Source organism: Anoplopoma fimbria, chromosome 19, assembly GCF_027596085.1.
Source record: "Anoplopoma fimbria isolate UVic2021 breed Golden Eagle Sablefish chromosome 19, Afim_UVic_2022, whole genome shotgun sequence".
NCBI lineage: Eukaryota > Metazoa > Chordata > Actinopteri > Perciformes > Anoplopomatidae > Anoplopoma > Anoplopoma fimbria.
In genome coordinates this window covers 19,569,624-19,589,456 of record NC_072467.1, presented here as the reverse complement: position 1 = coordinate 19,589,456, position 19,833 = coordinate 19,569,624, and the positions used below count along the sequence as shown (strand labels likewise).

The following is a 19,833-nucleotide window of genomic DNA, read 5'->3' as shown; positions in this document are numbered from 1 at the left end:
CAAACTATGGATAAGTACCTCATACAACCCCAAACAATCCAAACTATCCCTTGAAGCTTCCATGTATGTCGAGGCCTTGGAAATCCTCAAACTGCCGGTCACTTAACATTGACTAGAGACAGAAAATTGACTATAAACAGAATTTTTAGCTCGTTGATTAGATATTTCTTACTGAAATGCCACTTGGGAGACATGGTTTACTTTTGTCCTTACAGGGAAAGTCTGGTTTTTATGAAGATGGGTTGTACGAGGTACTTAACTGTGTGAACTACAGTAGATGGCGGTCTGGACGCCCCAAGTTTGGGGAAACAGAAAGAGGAACTGAAGCCGTTATCTACTCACTCTCATTTTACCCCAGAGAACAACAAGAGTTGCTTGTCTGCTGCTGCCTCTATTGGTTAGTTTGTTTTTGTTGTTGTGTGACTTTGGCGAATCCGAACTGAACCGTTAAAACAACACAGACTATGGATGAGTTCCTCATACAACCCCACACAATCCAAACTATACCTTCAAGCTTTCATGTACGTCGAAGCCTTGGAAATCCAGTCACTTAACATCGACTACATACAGAAATAATGTGACATTTGCAGCAATAACTCTGACATGACTCAGTATTTATGTCACTGTAGACACACTCTGTTCCTGAGTCGTAGATACTGAAGTTCGTCACATCATTCATCCTGATGCTGCTGAAGGTTGTGGCCTTGAAGGCGTCATAATAAAAGCATAATGGCCAAGCAGCTTATCTCTGCTCATATTCACAAAAACCTGCAGGGAGCAAGGGAGGGAGCATGACTCGGTTTACTACCACATCGTTGCCATGGTGCTCAGGATCTGGAAACATTCTAGAGTTTCCATGACATTGCCACGGCAACTTGGATGACTTGGTGAAACCATCCAGGCATCTTGATGCATTTTCCCCCCCTTTTTTTTTTTTTTTTTTTTTTTGTTGGCATCTTTCAACTACTCTTCCTCTCTTTTGGCCACCCAGAGATCCTCTCCACCCCAAAGCCTCTTTCAGTCCTGTCCTCAGTTTTTCCTCTGTCGTCTTTTGTCCATTCGGAAAGTTTTTCTTCCCCTTCTTCAATTAATCAGATCGTCCAAGTCCGCCACCCCTTCCTCCCCCCCCCCCCTCCCCACCTCCCTCTGAGAACTAACTGGGCTTTGCAAAGAGCTTTTTGTATAGTGATTAACGCCAGGTTTGGCCAGAGTGTTCTGTGCCTGCAGAGTGGGGACACAGAAACATGTTGTGTTTGTGTGGGTTTTGTGTGTGTGTGTGTGTGTGTGTGTGTGGGGGGGGGGATTTTAGCTGCCTGTGTAACATTAAGTAGGGTAGAGAGGAGACGGAATGGAGTAGCCAGATGAGATGTGATCTGAACTCTGTGATTGGGGAAAGCGTTCTGGTCCTGATCTGATTATGTAACACTCGTAACTCAGGCCAGCGGCAGCAGCTGCAGAGAGATAAGAGAGAGGTGGCATAAGGGCCTGGATGTTACATGGGGTCTGTGTTTTTTTTCTGTTTTTTTTTTTTTTTTTTTTTATAGGGAATGCCTCATTGGTGGAGAAGGGATGTTGAAGTGTGCAACAAAAACACAACAACAAAAATATAAACCGTTGATATGGCTTTTAATGCGGACACACCAAATGTTCCATAGTTTTGATGTCCGTGCTTACGAAACTGTTACGTGGTTAAATCTGGTTTTTTTTAGCTTAACCAGAGCCCACAGTGCGCTGAACCCTGTGAGCTTAATTTTGTCAATCAGATTTACGTCTAAAATTGTACTGAGAATTGGTTGACCCTGGAAACTAGAAGCCAGACAAATGAGTAAGCAATAGGAGGGGAGGGGGTGGAGGGGGGGTTAGATGTTGACGTGGATTGCTTCCCCCAAACCTCTCAAATCTTGTTCAGTATTAATTATAAGAATTGCTGATATAAAATGAGTCATGACTCTGCAACTGCATGTCTTATTCCCTGCCTTGTATTTGTGATGTTTAAGACAGAACTGTCGCCTTGTTTTTCTCCAGCTTGAAAATAAGAGCCAATGGTTGTTGACAGCCCAGTCAGGGGGGCATTTATCTAATCGGGTGTGGGAAGGGCTGCATGTGAAGTGGAGTACATTTAGTCATCTGTTATACAGCCCAAAACATCTACACATTGAGGCCAGTAAGAATACAGTGACTCAAACAAACCTTAGTGTTGGCTTTGTAATTCTAACTCTGATGAAAAACATCAAAATCACATTATTTCATCACGACCTTCGAACTTCAACACTTACAGCGTACCAATATGAGGTTAAAATAGTGCATTAATAAAAATGCAAAGAAATGAAACTGAAATTTTCCAGCATATCAAAATATAACAATGAGCTACAATGTTAAAGAAAAACTTTGACTCCCAAACCAAAAATATGAAATGGCAAACCAAAAGATGGCCGATACAGTCGGTGAAGCTGTCTTTCAGTGGTGTTTGTTCGGGCCGGTCTGGCTGTGTGGTCCCCCATGGGCAGTGATCATATCAAGGACTACCTTTCACAAATACATCCAATCCTCATGCTTCCTCCTCTGATGTTGATGATTGTATTCTGTCATATACCATATGTGCTCCAGTAATAAAGATGAAAAAATGTTTTGTGACATAGTACATTTTTTGAAAACCAAAAATTGTCTGTTTTTTGGCTAATCCATCCCAAAGAATACCCAATCAAAGTATTTCATAACACTGATTCTAACCACTCTAACCACTCCGCCTCTGTTTGCATGTTTTGGTGGAGGGTTCATCCCAAACCAGTCAGTGATGAGTAAAGATAAACTGTAAAACCTTATTATGATCATACAGAAAAAAACTTCATGAACACCTCAAAACTTTCTCTCTCACCCTGATTTCAGAGGAAAGGCCAATGTGTTTGCTTTATAACAATCTTTTCTTCTGTGTTGCTCTTTTTATTTTCTCGTCCTTATATTCAACGCCCGGTGTTGCACACGTCTTACAGTGTCCCTCTGTCTCTGCCTGCGCAACGGTTTCCCTGGGGCTCCACTTTCTCCCCCCTTCCACAGTTGGTGTTTCAGTTGCTCTCTATACATTATAAATCTTTCACCTCCGTCAGCTCCATTCTTGCGTTTAGACAAATGCTCCACTGTCAGGCAGTTCTAGCCCCTCCGGCCAAAATACACTGCCGCTGACACCACAAGACGTTTTGTTTACGTACTAGAGTTTCTCCCTCTTGCTTGTGATATTGGCTATTTACAGTTTGCAGGTCACACTGGATGAGATTACAGACCACATTGTAACTGCTCCAGCTCGGTCAACTATGAAGCAGCCCTTGTTTCAATGTGATATTCTGGAAAAATCGAAGCACATTAAACTGCACCAAATCCCATTCCAAGTTAATTTGTTTTAATCGCCAGGACAAGTAGTGTTATGTTTAAGCTGCAGTGTGTTTTTTTTTTTTAGGGTGTTTTCAGGGGTATTAAAATGGTGACAAATCACAAATTGCTTTAATCATCTCAGTTTTTCTTTTTTTCATGGATGTTGGCACAGTTCTTTTTTTCCTCAAACAGCCTGTTTTCTCACTCAGTTTTTCATCTGCTTCTCTGTTTTAAACCTGTGAAAAAGATGATTCAGTATTCTTGTTCAAAGTCCATTTATGGAAACATGTTTAATGTGGAATATTATTTGATCAGCATACATTTGACTTTGATCTTACTTAGTCACAGCAGTTAACTGCTGTTACATGCACATATAATCATCAGTAGATTACGAGTTGAAACCTCTTATGTAACTGATTATTTTAAGTGGTCTGGTGTTATGCTATGTAACCAGTAATGCACAGTTGGTGCATCAGAAAGCTTTTAGTCTGTTAGCCAGCAAATGCCTGAAATCGTCACCACCTTCTAATTATCACAGACAGGCCTCCGATTCTTGCAAAGAAGTTTTTGCTGCATAATTTAAATGTTGTTTCTTCTTCTGCAGAGCCCATAGTGAGGAATGGTCGTCCTCCATCAGCACACAGTGTCCACTCCTTCCTCCACCAGTATACGGGCTCCTTTAAAAAGCCGCCGCTGCGACGGCCCCAGAGCGTCATCGGAGGAGGCCTGGGTTCTCTCATGGTCATGCCCCGCAACGGCAGTCGTCTCGGTGAGAGACACACACACACACACACACACACACACACACACACACACACACACACACACACACACACACTTATAAGATCCATACCTACACAAACAGGCTGTGATCACATTTAACATTTGCCTTTTTTGTGGCTTATTTTGTGTCGAGAAGTAGAAGTTTAGAAGTTGCTACGGTAGCCAGATTTCTTTAAAATGGAAATTTGGATGAAAGCTGCTTTAATAAAAGTCCACGTGTAGAATATCCCCCAAACTACATGTCAAATCCTTGTATTTCAGATTTCTACAGTCAGCTGAGCCTTTACACACACAGATATATTATGTGCTCAAACAAACCACAGCTTGAGGCATATGTTAGTGCAGTCACACACATAAATAGCAGTACAATCGCTCCAGTGTTACATTCAGTCTCACAATAAGCCATTTGTTAAAAATGATTACCTAAAAATAATGACTTTGGACACTTCCAGCAAGCCAACAGCTTGGATTCCTAACCCCGATACAATATTTAAAATATTCACGACACTTCCTACTATAAACAAGAAGCCTAGAGGAAATGGCAATGTGCTTTATATCAATGAAACCAGAGTTGTTTAGGCACTGGAAGATTACAGAGTGATCGTGATGTATGGAATTGTCTTGTAAGGCCCTGCAGCGATAAATATATTACATCCATCAGTCAAACTTATTAAACCTAATATACTTCTTGTGTATATCTTCTGCTTGACACAGCCAGATGATTTATATGAACAGAGGGGCTCATAAAAGTGTCGAGAGAGTGTTTTATTTTTTTTCATGTTGAAGTCATCAGTTGGTGTTCAGCCCTGATCTGCTTCCACAGACCTGCTTCATCTGTCAAACTAAACCTCTTATCCTATTTTCTCTGTCTTCACTCTACTCCAGATATCGTCCATGAGAACCTGAAGATGGGGTCGGACGGGGAGAGTGACCAGGCGTCTGGGACTTCCTCAGATGAGGTGCAGTCGCCCACGGGTGTTTGTCTGCGGAACAGAGGGAACAGACGCATCTCTGCCGAGGTGGGGGATTGTTTTTCTTTCACATTGTAGTTATCCGTGTATAGCTTTTATAGCTTTTTTTTATTTATTTTTTTATGGTGAATATGTTGTGGGCGACATTAGTCACTTGCAACCTACACTTCAACATTTACTCAACAGCCTCCACTTTGTCGGAATCTTGAGTGTATGATTGTGGATTTATGATGAATGAAGAGTTGGTATTTAATGGTGTGTGCATCACTGCACCATGCTGGAATCCGTAGGTAGCATAGGCGAGTTCTCGCAGTGTGTCATGAACACTCATAAATGTCCTCAGCTGCCCACAAAAACTCAGCAGGGGACACAAACACATATGCACACAGTGACTCCACATACTGTACTGAACTGAACATACTGTTTTAATCTGTTTTAAAAAGGTTTCACGGCTGCTCCCAAAGCCCCTTACTTACTTTCTCCCTCTCTTTTTAAACACACACACACACACACACACACACACACACACACACACACACACACACACACACACACACACACACACACACACACACACACACACTCAGTAAATGACAGGCAGATTATGAGATTCCTCTGTTGGTTACATAATGTCAACACATTATGGAAAGACTTCTCGCTGTGATTACTATTGTTATATTTTTTTTTTGTTGTCAGAGGGATTTCATTTTACCACAAGCATCTTTAGAATCCAGGGAAGTGATTTTGCACTTATGAAATAAAGTGCAGCATTGTTATTATCCCATATTCATAAAGTTGCACCATTTGAGAACAAAGCCAACCACTGTAGAGCCACAGTTGTCGTGGCTTGCTCCATGCTAAGCAGAGTTGTATTCAGCAGAGCATGTGGAAAGACAGACGTGCACACAAATGTAGAACGAGATCAAGAGCGGGAGCTTTAATCCGACCGGCTCGTTGGGACACATGGGAGGCAGGGTGAAGTAAGAAGAGAAATCACTCTGCCTTAGGTAACAGATAAAGTGTCCAAATTGGGGTTTTCTGACATATTATTGTGTCAGTTTCCGTAGTCATTGAAGAGAATGGACAAAATGACTCCAGTGTTTGATGCTTTTTCATTTGTTTGGTATTCAACATAATAAGTTAATACATTTTGATGATGTTTGGTTTGTATTGAGGATTTTAAACAATATCTGAAACTCTATCTCTCCCTACAATCCACCTTAATGGCTGCTAATGGGATTTGAGGAAGTACAGCTTACTGTCCAGGTTCACAGTGAAAGTGAACAAGGAAATTACTTCTCACCCTCCTCATTTCCATTTCCATTTTCTTTCAGTTTAATATTCTCGAACAAAGCATACCAACGATTTGTCTTTGAAATAAATTTGTAATCATTTATGATTTTAAGGGTGTTGCTTCCAATTTTACCTCTCTTTCCCTCTTTCATCAATGCTGCGTGAGCCTTGTTTAATTGCCATTCTTTCATCAGCTACATTTTCACACACGCAGGTGAAGATGGAGGTCTTAAAAGGTATAGAGACGGTTCAAATATTGGTTGAGATGTCAAGTCTATTGCAAATCCCCCATTGGCAGCTGTTAAGATGGGCTGAAGAGATCTGGCTTCTGCTTTGTATTAACACACACACACACACACACTGCTACATTAACATCAATACAATCAAAACATGACGCATGAAAAAGTAAAGATGTTGCAAACAAAGTTTCCATAAAGAACTTGCATTTCACAAAAAGAGCAGTCATGTACCTTTTTTCCTTTTACTGTATTTGTACTTCGCCGTGTGGTTACTGTCGACATCTTGCAAGTGAACCACATGTTGCGCAGTATCTGCTTGGGTGATCATGCGAGGAAACATCTTATGATTGAAGAACACACACTTCCCCTCTCTCTGACAGAGTTCATTGGTTGGTTTGATTGCAGGACATCTCGGGGATTTGCAAACAGATACGTGCAGCTACACAGACAAACCAAACATGCAAGACTGCAGTTATAGGAAAAACATAAACGCATAGTTAAGCAGCTTACTCCATTTGGGGCTACCCACACACATCACACACCATCTCTCGCTGTGTATCGACAGTGTTCGGGCAGTGCTCCCCACACTTCCTGTGACTGTTTCACAACCTGAAAAGGTTTATTTGGACAGAAGCAAGAACACAAGCAAACTGTTTTATACTTTCTCGCAGCCAAATAAACACTCAGTGTTTTGTCTTTGCTGATGGGAGCAGCGTGATTGTTGTTGATGAAGTGATCCAACGGCGAAATCACTGTGTGGCCTCCTTCTTTGCCTTTGTGCTGATGTGACACTCAGATGGGGGGGGGGGGACACAGTAGTAGAACAAGAAGAGGAGGAGGAGAAGGAGGAACGGTGAGGAAATCCCTCCGTCTGTGTTCAGGTAGAGGATTGTACGTTTCTCACTGGAGAGGAAGCAGTGCTGTTTTGGGATTACATCACAAGGATTACTGTAATACGGTCCAGATGGGCCTCTGTTGTAGCAGATTAGGACGGGTTGATTGGACAACTGGAGAAGAGGAGGGGTTAGCGATGCAAAGGTTAGGTGATGGATGTCATCACTTACTCTGAGGACAAACCAGCAATACTGACACAGCACAAAGAAACCAGACGAACAAAACTGGAAATATTGTTATTCAAAAATACGGATACATCAAAGCATTTTTTTGTAGATGTATTATAACACATTATATTATAGTATATGCTGCTTTGTAAATTAGGAATATATAGATCACACAAAATAAATACAAATTATTTTTCTGAAAGTATATTTAAAAAAATAAATAAAAAAAAGCTAAATCTATCTTGTTGCACATCAGAGTAACAATTCTGAGGAACATGTCCAAATATTGACACATTCATTTACTGCGATGTGCAGTATGTGTTATATCCTGTTGTAATACAAAATTTCACTTCCTATAAAACCGAACACATGTCTGAATCGGTCAGCTGTCGTCAACAGCAAAATCAGAAAGCTGAGTCACTGTTGTGGTTTAAATGTGAGGCTGAAGGGTCGGTTCACCCGTTCACAAGTCAGGGCAACTTCAGCTACCGATTCATCAATGAGCTTGTTGTTAAAATGTGGAAAGTTCAAGTTCCATGTTGTTTTATGTTGACGAGGAGGGACGGAGGGAGGGACGGGTGTTACTAAGTGTCCAGTGTTACCTCAGAGGGGAAGATTTAAAACAGCTAGAGAGAGAGGCCGGATTAACAGTAATCTAACAAATAGAGGAAATGCATGATGGGAAGAATCTAGACGTTGCATTGTGAGCGTGTGTTTGATTTTATATAACAAGTCATTAGGATCGTGCTTAAGTACTTTGTTGCCCTGGGAAAGACTTTACCTGGAACTCCTAAAGGTCGCCACAGGCCGCCTTTATATCGTACATAAATCTGCTACACAACACTACATAGACTAATGCTGCTACACGTGTCTTTACACACACACACACACACACACACACACACACACACACACACACACACACACACACACACACACACACACACACACACACACACACACACAAACACACTGCCCTCTCTGTTGAGCGATGAGGCCTAAAGCTGGCTGGTTCTTACAGATTCCACTTGTTTACTCTGGGTTTGCACCATTTTGTTGTCGATCACTGGTATTTATTCAGAGCTTACACTGTTTGCTGAGGGTTTACTCCGTTTTTATGGTCTTACATCATGTTGACACTGTTTTTTTAAATTAGGTTCTCTGTTGTATTTATCCAATTGTGTGTGTTTGTGTGTGTTTAGGACCTGAACAAACGTCTGTCCCTGCCGGCTGACATCCGGATACCTGACGGTTACCTGGAGAAGCTGCAGCTGAGCAGCCCGCCCTTCGACCAGCCGCTGAGCCGACGCTCCCGCAGAGCATCACTGGTGAGACAGAGAGAGAAACGAGGGAGAGGGTTAGAGAGAGTTGTTAGAGGGCAAGAAAGTGTGGCCATAAGAAAAAGAAGGATGATTAGAAAGTGGCTGAGAGTAGTCAGATGGATGATAAACCCCAAAATTGCTTCCAAAAGCTGTGCCAATGGTGTGTGAATGTGAATTGGTTTGGAGTCCTTTCGGAATCTAAGTTTTTGGAAGACTAGAAGGGCGCCATTTACCATTTTAAAATGCAAAAATTCAGTTTGGGTTACTTGATCCTTTTTTTTAGCCTTTGTTTGTTTACAATGTTTTAAAAGTGCACGTATTAGCTATTAGCAGTTTCCAGTTATGATCAATTATTTTGTTTATGAAGAAAAAATAAGTTCTGGATATAAGACGCACCTTTTCTCTCCATCTTTTTCCATTATTTCTAAGTGGGTTTAAGTCACTGAATCTAAAAAGGTGTGTCATGTTTGTGTGTTCAGATTTGAGTGAGTCATGACACATGACGCAAATTGCAGCAGTCCGACGCTAGTATTTCATCACAGTCCTGCTCATTGATTTTCAACATCGGCCACAATGATCTAATACAGCGGAAGACTCTGACGTTTGACACATTGATATATATATATAAATATATATATATATATATATATATATATATATATATATATAATTTCATGCTGTATAATCACCTCTACCCTTGTATTATCTAACATTTTGCAGCTAAAATCTGGATCTGCTGGTAGCTCATATCCACAACTGTCAGAGTAAAATAGAAACCAAAATAATTCCCTGCTAAAAAGAAACTGAAGTGCTGATACCTCCAAACTACTTATGTAAACGTACAGTACTCGCTGCCCACGTCTGAGAGCGAGCAGTTCTGATTTGAGAATATGCAGTTGAGTACAATCGGGCAGAAGTAAAGAGGAAACAGAAAGGCCGTCAGGGAGGGGCTGCAGAGCATAAAGAGAGCTGTGAGAGTTACGTTTTATTTAAAGGCAGCTAGAAACATAGGTGTGAAAGTGAGCGCTCACACCTTTCCCCGTCCAATATCGTCCTCTCCGACTCGTGTTTTGTTTTTTTTTGCACCCCAGCATTCACTTTGTCAACAGCCACACAATAATTGACTTGTGGTTTTACTTTGAATGTGCATCTGTCAAAAGAGAGCAGAGGGAAAGTTTGAACACTGAGCCTCACCCAGTCCACTGGATTTGCATACAGGCTCCCCTGCAGAGTTGTTTATAAATAGCTTTTCTCAATATGTATGACTTTAGCACCTTAGTTTCTTAAAAGTTAGCATTTGTACTTATCAATGAATCTGATGATTATTTTCTTGATGAATAGAGTAACTGTTTAATCTGCAAAATGTCAGAAAATAGGCCCACAGCCTAAGATGATGTAGATAAATAGCTTGCTTTTTATTAAAACACAAATATATTCAGTTGACTGTCATAGATGACAAAGAAAAGCATCAAATTAAACGTTAAAGTATCTTGAACCAGCAAAATAATTCCATTTATACTTTTAATAAAGATCAAAAGATAGTTGCATGTACATTTCCTTTAAATTTGACTTATTAATTGTCTAATTGTTGGTGGTCCAAGGCGCTTTAGAGTTTTCTATTGTGTATTGAACATTTTAAATACATTTCGCCTTCCCCTCCCGGTAAACAAACATTGTAAAAGCCAAAAGCCAAAGTCAGTTGTCAAAAGAGATCAGCTATGATGTCACAGGCTGTGTGTGACCTCCTTACACCCCCCTCAGTTGCTGCGAGGCCGTCATAAGGATTTGCTGAAGTGTCCATAAGCTTGTCAGTGCTAATAAAGACGCTACCCTCATTAATGCTGTTTGTCCTTTTCTCCTCTCCAGTCAGAAATTGGATTTGGGAAGCTGGAGACTTATATCAAACTGGACAAACTGGGGGAGGTACGTGAGAGTGTTTTATCTTGACTTCTCCACAGGTGCTGATGTTCTCAGAGATAATGACACAGTTATGGAGCTCACTTTTAACCCCTGACAGTCTGTCTCACCTCTTTCCTTGACTTCCTGTCCTCCAGGGCACGTACGCTACGGTCTTCAAGGGGAGAAGTAAGCTGACGGACAACCTTGTGGCGCTGAAGGAGATCAGACTGGAGCACGAGGAGGGCGCTCCATGCACAGCTATCAGAGAAGGTATTAAAGGTTCAATGTTGCACCATAAATCATAAATCTCATACACTGTTGCCTCCCAGTTAGTCCAGTTTAAAAAAATGATAATATAGCAGGAATAGATCACTCTTCTTGGGAATCCCGGGATTTCTCTCTGTAAAAGAAGTTTCATTTTAAAAAACAACTCGATATAATTAATCATTTACCTTTTATTGTGACTTTGTGCTGGTTTCATATTCATTAGATTGTGTGGTGGCAAAACTCTTAAACTCTTAAAAGTCTTTGAAGTGAAAAGAGAGGTATCCCAAATCATACAGAATCATTTCATACACTGTTGTTTTAAAGATATTCTCGTAACACTTTGGTGATATTTGATTGTTTGACCATGTTAGTAGTGCTGGTCTTAAGTTATACACTGCATGCAATGACAGGGAAGAAAATTATATATATTGCATGCAGCCAATTTGTCGTGTTGTTTTGGTAGATTGAGGGAACACTGTTCTTGCAGAGGTAGTTGTATCTTTAGGAATCTGAAAGTACTGGTTGCCCTCCCGGAGAAATGCATTGTGGTTAGTGTGGAGTGAGAATGTCAGACCAGCTACAGGAAATAAGTTATAAAAGGAGAGTTATGTTTGTTTCTCGAGCCTTGTGTGTCCTTGTGTTTTGTTTCTCTTTTGTAAATGGTTTTTTATCAGTTTGATTGTGAATTTGTTGATTGTTATTTAAATCGATGAGACTTTCTTTATAAGTCTGAGACAGTTATTACAGCAGTGTCCTCTTCCTTTTCTATAGTGTCGTTACTGAAGGACCTGAAACACGCCAACATTGTGACGCTGCACGATATCATCCACACGGAGAAGTCGCTCACACTGGTCTTCGAGTACCTGGTGAGACCGGCCACACAACCTTGACCCTCACTCCTGCATGACTCACCGGTTTATTCTCTGCACGGACGCTAGAATGAATACATTTTACATCATTATTATTCATGACCCTCTGCAGAGTTGAGGATGATAATACAGGAGCACAACAGTTGACGTGCCTGTAGCCTTTCAACTCTTTTAACGGCCCCCCTCCCGCTCTTTCTCGTCTAGGACAAAGACCTCAAGCAGTACATGGACGACTGCGGGAACATCCTGAGCATGCAGAATGTCAAGGTGAGCCTCCGCAAGCTGCACCCTGCTGGCCCGGCCAACTTTATCAACTGCCATGACTTTGTGGTTGCTGCTCATGTAAATACAACAAACACTATTAGAGTGCCCCCTGGTGGTAGATAGTAGGCAATGGCGGGAAAGGGAAATTGTTTTTCTTAATCCTTCTTTTCCACAAAAATCTATTTTGTTTTGTGTGCATTTTGTAGAAATTTGTTAAAATGTCTCTTCAAATAAGAAAAAACACTTAAACTGCATTTTAAAACTGAACTTTGGCTCTTTGGAAGGAGAATTTAAATATTTCTATCAGTCCAGAATTCATTGATTTTATCTTTCTAAATGATCTATATCACAAAGGGGTTTGGATAAATTGAATGTAACAGTATTTATCCAGCACCACTATTTAAAACAGATTTTATAGATATGATGACAGTTGCTGATCAAAAATATGTCTTTCCCTAGATTTTCCTGTTCCAGATCCTGCGAGGATTGGCGTACTGTCACAGACGGAAAGTTCTCCACAGAGACTTGAAGCCCCAGAATCTGCTCATCAACGACAGAGGAGAACTCAAACTTGCCGACTTTGGTAAAAACTACAAACAGAATTTACATCAATTATTAATCTGTGTAAGATTAATATTCTTTTGTGTCGTTTGGATTATAAGGGACGCCTGTGTTTTACAGTTCTGAAGCTGAATCCAACATATTTCAGCTATCTTGAGAGACCATGTTTTGGCAGTAAACCCATCATTTGAAGTTTCTACTAGATGTTCACATTCGATCTGTTTTCATATTTATTGTTTCTGCTCCACAGGCCTGGCGAGGGCCAAGTCTGTGCCCACTAAAACATACTCTAACGAGGTTGTCACGCTTTGGTATCGGCCTCCCGACGTGCTGCTGGGCTCCTCTGAGTACTCCACGCAGATAGACATGTGGTGAGTGGGCCTCACTCAACAGGGATTATAACAACTGTTAGAAAATACTGATGACACTCCTGGCTCCAATCTCTTTATGTTCATATGACTGAACACAGCCTACCATACTATACCATTTTTATGACATGCTATATAGTCTCTTTTTTATGACATGCTATACTATGACATTTTAATGATCATTTTTCAATCATCTTCTATGCCATTTTTTTTTTTTAATGACGTACTATACTATGACTTTTTTGTAAAATACTTTAACATTTTTATTACATGCTTTATGACAAACTATATTATGACTTTTTTTTTTACATACTGCACAATACTATGACTTTTTAATAACGTACTAAACCGACACATTTATGACTTTTATGTATTTTACTATCTCGGGAAGTATCTCTTTTTTTATCTCAAAGCCTTGAGAGATTTTTTTCATAATAGGCACAAACATTTAGAATTTCAAGGTCAAAGGTGACTGTGACCACACAAAATACCTTTTTGTGCATAACTCCAGAATTCATATGTTTTGTGACACAAATGTCTTATCGGATGAAATGATGAAGTGATGACACTTTGGAGAGACATAGAGTTAAACTGCAACTTGACAGGTTGGCGGAGGCAAACAACTGCAAGGTGTTACATCTAGTTTATTTATTGGACAGATTAAAACCGGACACTTAATGTACAATTCAAGGAGATTGATCACAATTGTTAGTGGTAGTATAAAAACTGAAATTGTCGATTTGAATCTTTGTTTCAGCCTCAGTCAAACATCTTTTTATGACTTAATCCCTCCTGTTTTCCTGTCAGGGGTGTGGGCTGTATATTCTATGAGATGGCTGCCGGCAGACCTCTGTTCCCAGGATCCACAGTGGAGGACGAGCTGCATCTCATCTTCAGGCTGTTAGGTCAGTGCTGCCCCCTGCTGACAGGGGAGCCCTCAAACGTTTTAGTATGAGCCTTTAATCGCATGAAACTCTGGCATGTCGCCCCCATGGCAGCGTGAAAAGTCCCTCCAGCTGCCACGGACAAGCCTGACTAATAAGGTCGATTGAATGTCCCTCCACAGGCACTCCCACCGAAGACAGCTGGCCTGGAATATCCTCTATGGACGAGTTCAAGTCCTACAAGTTCCCCAAGTACAAGATTCAGCCGCTCATAAACCACGCACCTAGGTAAGACTGGGACCCTTGTTATACCCTGAACATCCGATTTTCTTCTATTATATATGTATTGTCTTTTTGTATCACATCAGATATAGTGTGCTGTAGCTTATCAAATGTCACATTGGGGTTATTTCAGATGTTAAGATGACATTTCTACACTTTCACAATTTCTTAACGCTGCCCCTTCACCTCTCTCGTTAGCCCTTCAAACACTGGAGATGTAAATGAGCAAGTGTTTCTAATCAGACCCAGGTATGGGAGAAGTTACTGAATGTGAGGTTGTTTTATTTTTTAGATTTTAGAGAGTTAGACCTTAGTTTTTTTGGTTTGTTTAGTTAGGAGTGTGTGCTCTTTGTCACTTCCTGTAAGGAAATCCTGTGGAATAGTTGACTGTGTTTCCTTCCTTACTCTCCCCAGTGCCTGTGAGTCACCCCCACCTCTACTGACCTCTCTATCTTCTGCTCCCCCCCCTGTAGGTTGGACACTGATGGCATCGACCTGCTGATGTCATTCCTAAAAGTGAGTCTCACTTTATCTACTAGGCATAACTGGGATGTTGAAAGCATTGTGACACATCTTGCAGCTATGTTAGGACTACATTTATTTGGGAGAGAAGTGGCTCAATCACACATCGCTGACTCAATTTTGTTTGTGTTCCTTAATGACTGTATGTTCCTTTTTACTGCCCTGCATTTCAGTACGAGTCGAAAAAGAGGATATCTGCTGATGAAGCAATGAGACAGCCGTACTTCAGGAGCCTGGGGCCACGTGTGTGCACGCTGCCAGAGAGTGAGTAATGAAATGGCAGCGCAGTAATGCAGACTTGGCAGCCTCGGCTAGGTAGAAGTTGAAGGATATTGCAGTGTTCAGAGAGGATCAGTTACAGCCTCATAACAACGAATTTCTGTTGCACTGACTGACTCTTTGTCTGGTAGGCATATCCATATTCACACTGAAGGAGGTCCAGCTTCAGAGAGATCCCGGCTACCGGAACTCGTCATACCCCGAGTCAGGTAAAAGATGATGCAAGTATAAATACTTTGATTGTTTGTGTTTTTACTGTGGACTAGAGGTATTCAAACTGTGAGGTGCTTTCCCACGGCCCCACAGGAGAACTATACTGTTACTTTTTTTATGACATTTGTTTGCTACATTTTATTTGACATATACTGTGACTTTTTAATAATATGCTATACTAAGTCTTTTTGAATGGCATACTATACTAAAAAGTTTTAAATAAAACATGTATTACATACCAAACTATGACCTTTAATTGACTTATTAGTTACATGCTAAACTATGTATTTTTAATATCATTTTTGTGACATACTATGTCTTTTTTTATGACATTGTTTAATGACGTACTATAGCATGACTGTAATTTTTTAATGACATTTTTTGGAAAGATATGCTATACTATGTTTTATTAAATGACATTGTTTAATGGCAAACTAAACTATGATTTTTTTTCACATTTTTCTGACAAATTTTATGTGACATTCTAATTACATTTTTAATTACATACTATACTATGCCTTTTTATTACATTCCTAATGATATACTAAACTATACCTTTTTTTGTGCATTTTTTTGACACAGTTAATTCTTTTTTATGGCATTTTTATTCGCATACTATACTATGACTTTGTCTATTACATTTTTTATGACATACTACCTTATGACTTTTTATAGACAATTCTTCTCATGATATACTATGACATTTATTATTAAAACATTTTTACATACCAAACTATTACTTTTTAAATTCATATTTAATGACATACCTTACTGTTATTTTTGTGACGTTTTTTTGACACACCATACAATTACCTTTTTATGACATTTTCTGGAAATATAATATAACATTATATACTATGAAGTTTTTTTTTGACATTTTATGACAAAATTGATTTGTTAATGACATACTATGACATTTTTTTCCCGACTTGTACTGAAAATCAATGGTAACATTGCAAAAGGGAGCTGCCAATAGCTAATTCAGCACACTTTTAACTGCACGTTTTTACTTAAATGTGAACAATATATCTTCCCAGACTTTCCCTCTATTTCGATTCTGGCTTTGACATCCTCTGCTGTAAACTGCATAAAAACAAAATTAATGCTTTTTCTTTTTCTCCCCTCAGGCAACGGAAAGAGCAGAAGACAAAGCATGCTGTTTTAGATTCTCTGGACTGTATTTTTTTTATTTGAGAAGAGTCTCCTAGCTGTACAGTCTCGCCGATGGATCAGTAACCCGGAATGGGCTTTGGCGTGGAGCACCATCATCATCTGTCCCCCCAAGCTACTTGGGAAACTCGTCCACAGTGCCACTGACTCCCTTTCCAGGTCTGGCCTGAACCTGGCCCAAAAGAGACATTTATATACTGTACATCTATATTTATTGAGAAGAGAATTTGCTGCTAAATCCAACTACTGTCTAGAATTCTAACTGGCTCAGTCACTTTAATGAGTACATGCAATGTGTATAGATTGTTAATTTTTTTTTTGAAGTGGTGGTCTTTTAAGAGATTTATTTGTTATTTCCATTTTCATACATTAAAGAAAAACCTCCACCTCAAAGCTCCTCGGTATGTGTGGGTGTGTAAGGCATACAGACAAGCAGAGGGATGTTTCTGTAGCAACTCAAAAGGGTTTTAATTTTCTGTCTCTGACGGTGCTGTTCTCAGCTGCACCCATCATTTGTGACCGTCTACTCTGAAGGTTTTTGAGGCCAGATTTGATGTAACTGATAATTTGATCCTTACTGGAGGCGAATATGAGAGAAGTCCTGCCAAGCTCTGTGCACAAAGATCAAATTCTTGTCAGATGCTGGCATATCATTCCAGGATGCTGCTGTCCCTGTCGGCAACAATGAACAAATGCAGGAGGGAAAAAGGCACCGTAGAATTTAACAGGACTAGTTATGCCTCCTAAATTCTAAAGAAATATTTAACTACAGTGAAACCCTTCTCACCCTGACACTTCATCTCTTCCTGTCTGTTACAAAGAGGTGATGTAAAGTGAATCCCCAGTGTTTGAATCTGCTGCATTACAGATGTGTTCTCCTCTCTGCCATTCTCATCTCCATGAACTATAAAATCTATCCCTTTTTTTTCTGGATTGCCTCCCTCATTGTATTGCATGTCTGCTCTGTTTATGAGGAAGCACACAGCCACTGAACTCCTACTGCAGGGAGCACTAGCTATAGTCCTGCCCCTAGTGAATACGATACTGAGTCACAGTCTATTTAACAGTGTTACAAGAGATGTTTTGTATGATATTCTTTAACTTTATTTGTTGATAATTGTTATTGGTTAGGGATTTCATTGCAGATGCCCTCCCATGTGAGCTTTTTTTCCAGAGTAAAGAAAATTAAATCTAATGTTTAAACTGAAGTCACGTGAACTGGTTTGTCTTTTTTGATTCCTAAAATTTTGTTTTAGCTGGTGTTTATGCTCAAGCAATAAATGCTTTGTTTATTGAAAATGACAAGACATTCATCACAATACAAAATTATACAGAATACAAACTTATTTTTGAGGAATTTTATTAATGGCATACTACAGTAAGGGATTTAAAATATATTTTTAGTGTCATACGATGCAATTATGTTTTTGACATTTTAACTGACATACTATATACTATGACTCTCTTATGACATTTTTCACGACACACTATACAATGTTTTTTTGTGACATTTTTTCCATGACATACTATACAATGACATTTTTTGACTTACTGTACTATGACATTTTGTGACATTTGTTCAATGACATAAAATACTATAATAGTTAGTTTTTATACTTTTTTAATAGCATTTTATACTATGACATTTTTATTTTTATACTGTACCAGGATATTTTCATGAAATTTAATGACAAACTATACTATGACAGTTTTATTGACTATACTATTATGTTTTTTTCTGATATTTTTATGACAAAATCTATAATTACATTTTTAGACAGTTTTAATCATATACTATATTGTTTTTTGTATGATATTTCTATGTAATGGTATACTATGCCGTTTTTTACTTTGACTTTTTTCACATTTTTAATGACATGCCAAATCTTTTCAAAATGTTGATGGCCTACTCTACCTTGTCTTTATTCATGACATCTTTAATGACACTTTTAATGACATACTTAACTACGATGTTTTTTGTGACTTATGTATGACATAACATACTTATACAGTTTCTATGACTTTTTTGAATGACACTAAACATTGACGTTCTGTGTGATTTTTTTATGACTCACTATACTATGCCTTCTTTGACATTTTTAATGGCATACTATACTATGACATATTGTTTTCCTTTTTAATGGCACAATTTACCTTCATGTTTTCATTACATCTTTCATGACACTTTTATTGACATACTAAACTATGATGTTTTTGTGACTTTTTTATGACATAAAAATACTTTGACAGATTATATGACTTTTTTAATGATGTACTACACTATGCCCTTTGGACATTTTTGTGACTTTGTTTGTGACTTCTTTAATAACATACTATACAATTACTTTTATGACATTTTTTATGAAGTACTATGCTGTGCCTTTTCATAACATTTTTAATGACATACTTTGCTATGACTATTTTATGACATTTTTAATGACACGCTAAACAGTAACCTTTTGTCTTACTTTCTTATGCCATATGCCATTTTATGCGATGACATTTTTTGATGAAATAAATTTACATTGTAATGACTTTTTTAATGGCATACAATACTATGACATTACTAAACTTCCTAGTTTTGTGTAACATTTTTATGACATACTATGCTATGCCTTTTTTCAACATTATTAATGACATAATATATACTATGTGTATTTTTATGACATTTTTAACTCAACTGTAAGGTTTTGTGCGACATTTTTATGACAATTTATATAATTTTTGGACATTTTTAATGACCCACTATACCTTTCTATCATGACGTTTCTAATGACTTAATATACTATGATTTTGTTTTTATGACATATCAAATGACATTCTATACTAAGAGACATTTTGCTCTTTACATAATTTACTTTTTTTTTCTGGAGACTTTCTCACAATGAACTATACTTACACATTTTAAGATATGTTTAATAACATACTATATAAGACACTTTTTATGACGTACTATACTATGACTTTTTGCGTGACATTTTGCTTCCTTTTTATTTTCGACTCGTACTGAAAATCAATGGTTACATTGCAAAAAGGAGCTGCTAATGGCTAATTTGGCACAGTTTTAATTGCGCCTATTTGCCAAAATGTGAACAAATATAGGCTAAAAGACTCAGGTTAACTCACAGATTGAACATAGTGTTTACAACCCTCAGTGCATTATGGGAATTGTTCTTCCAAAACTTTCTGCCACACCATCCCTCTATTTCCCTGTTCGGTT

At 38.8% G+C, this 19,833-nt stretch overlaps 1 protein-coding gene across 2 annotated transcripts in view; it reads left to right on the top strand.

Annotated features, from left to right (window-relative positions):
• Positions 1-17,822, top strand: part of LOC129107859 (cyclin-dependent kinase 17-like) — a 30,263-nt gene extending 12,441 nt beyond the window's left edge. The window contains exons 3-17 of one of the 2 annotated variants that reach the window (XM_054619450.1): positions 3,971-4,135; positions 5,035-5,168; positions 8,916-9,041; positions 10,902-10,958; positions 11,090-11,204; positions 11,973-12,067; positions 12,275-12,337; positions 12,794-12,917; positions 13,146-13,266; positions 14,071-14,168; positions 14,330-14,435; positions 14,903-14,945; positions 15,125-15,215; positions 15,362-15,451; positions 16,571-17,822. In XM_054619450.1, the coding sequence (XP_054475425.1) occupies positions 3,971-4,135; positions 5,035-5,168; positions 8,916-9,041; positions 10,902-10,958; positions 11,090-11,204; positions 11,973-12,067; positions 12,275-12,337; positions 12,794-12,917; positions 13,146-13,266; positions 14,071-14,168; positions 14,330-14,435; positions 14,903-14,945; positions 15,125-15,215; positions 15,362-15,450 (1,427 nt within the window). In that variant the 3' untranslated portion in view covers position 15,451; positions 16,571-17,822. The remainder of the gene's footprint in view (positions 1-3,970; positions 4,136-5,034; positions 5,169-8,915; positions 9,042-10,901; positions 10,959-11,089; positions 11,205-11,972; positions 12,068-12,274; positions 12,338-12,793; positions 12,918-13,145; positions 13,267-14,070; positions 14,169-14,329; positions 14,436-14,902; positions 14,946-15,124; positions 15,216-15,361; positions 15,452-16,570) is intronic. The other variant, XM_054619449.1, reaches the window with a different exon arrangement.
• The last annotated feature ends 2,011 nt before the right edge of the window (positions 17,823-19,833 follow it).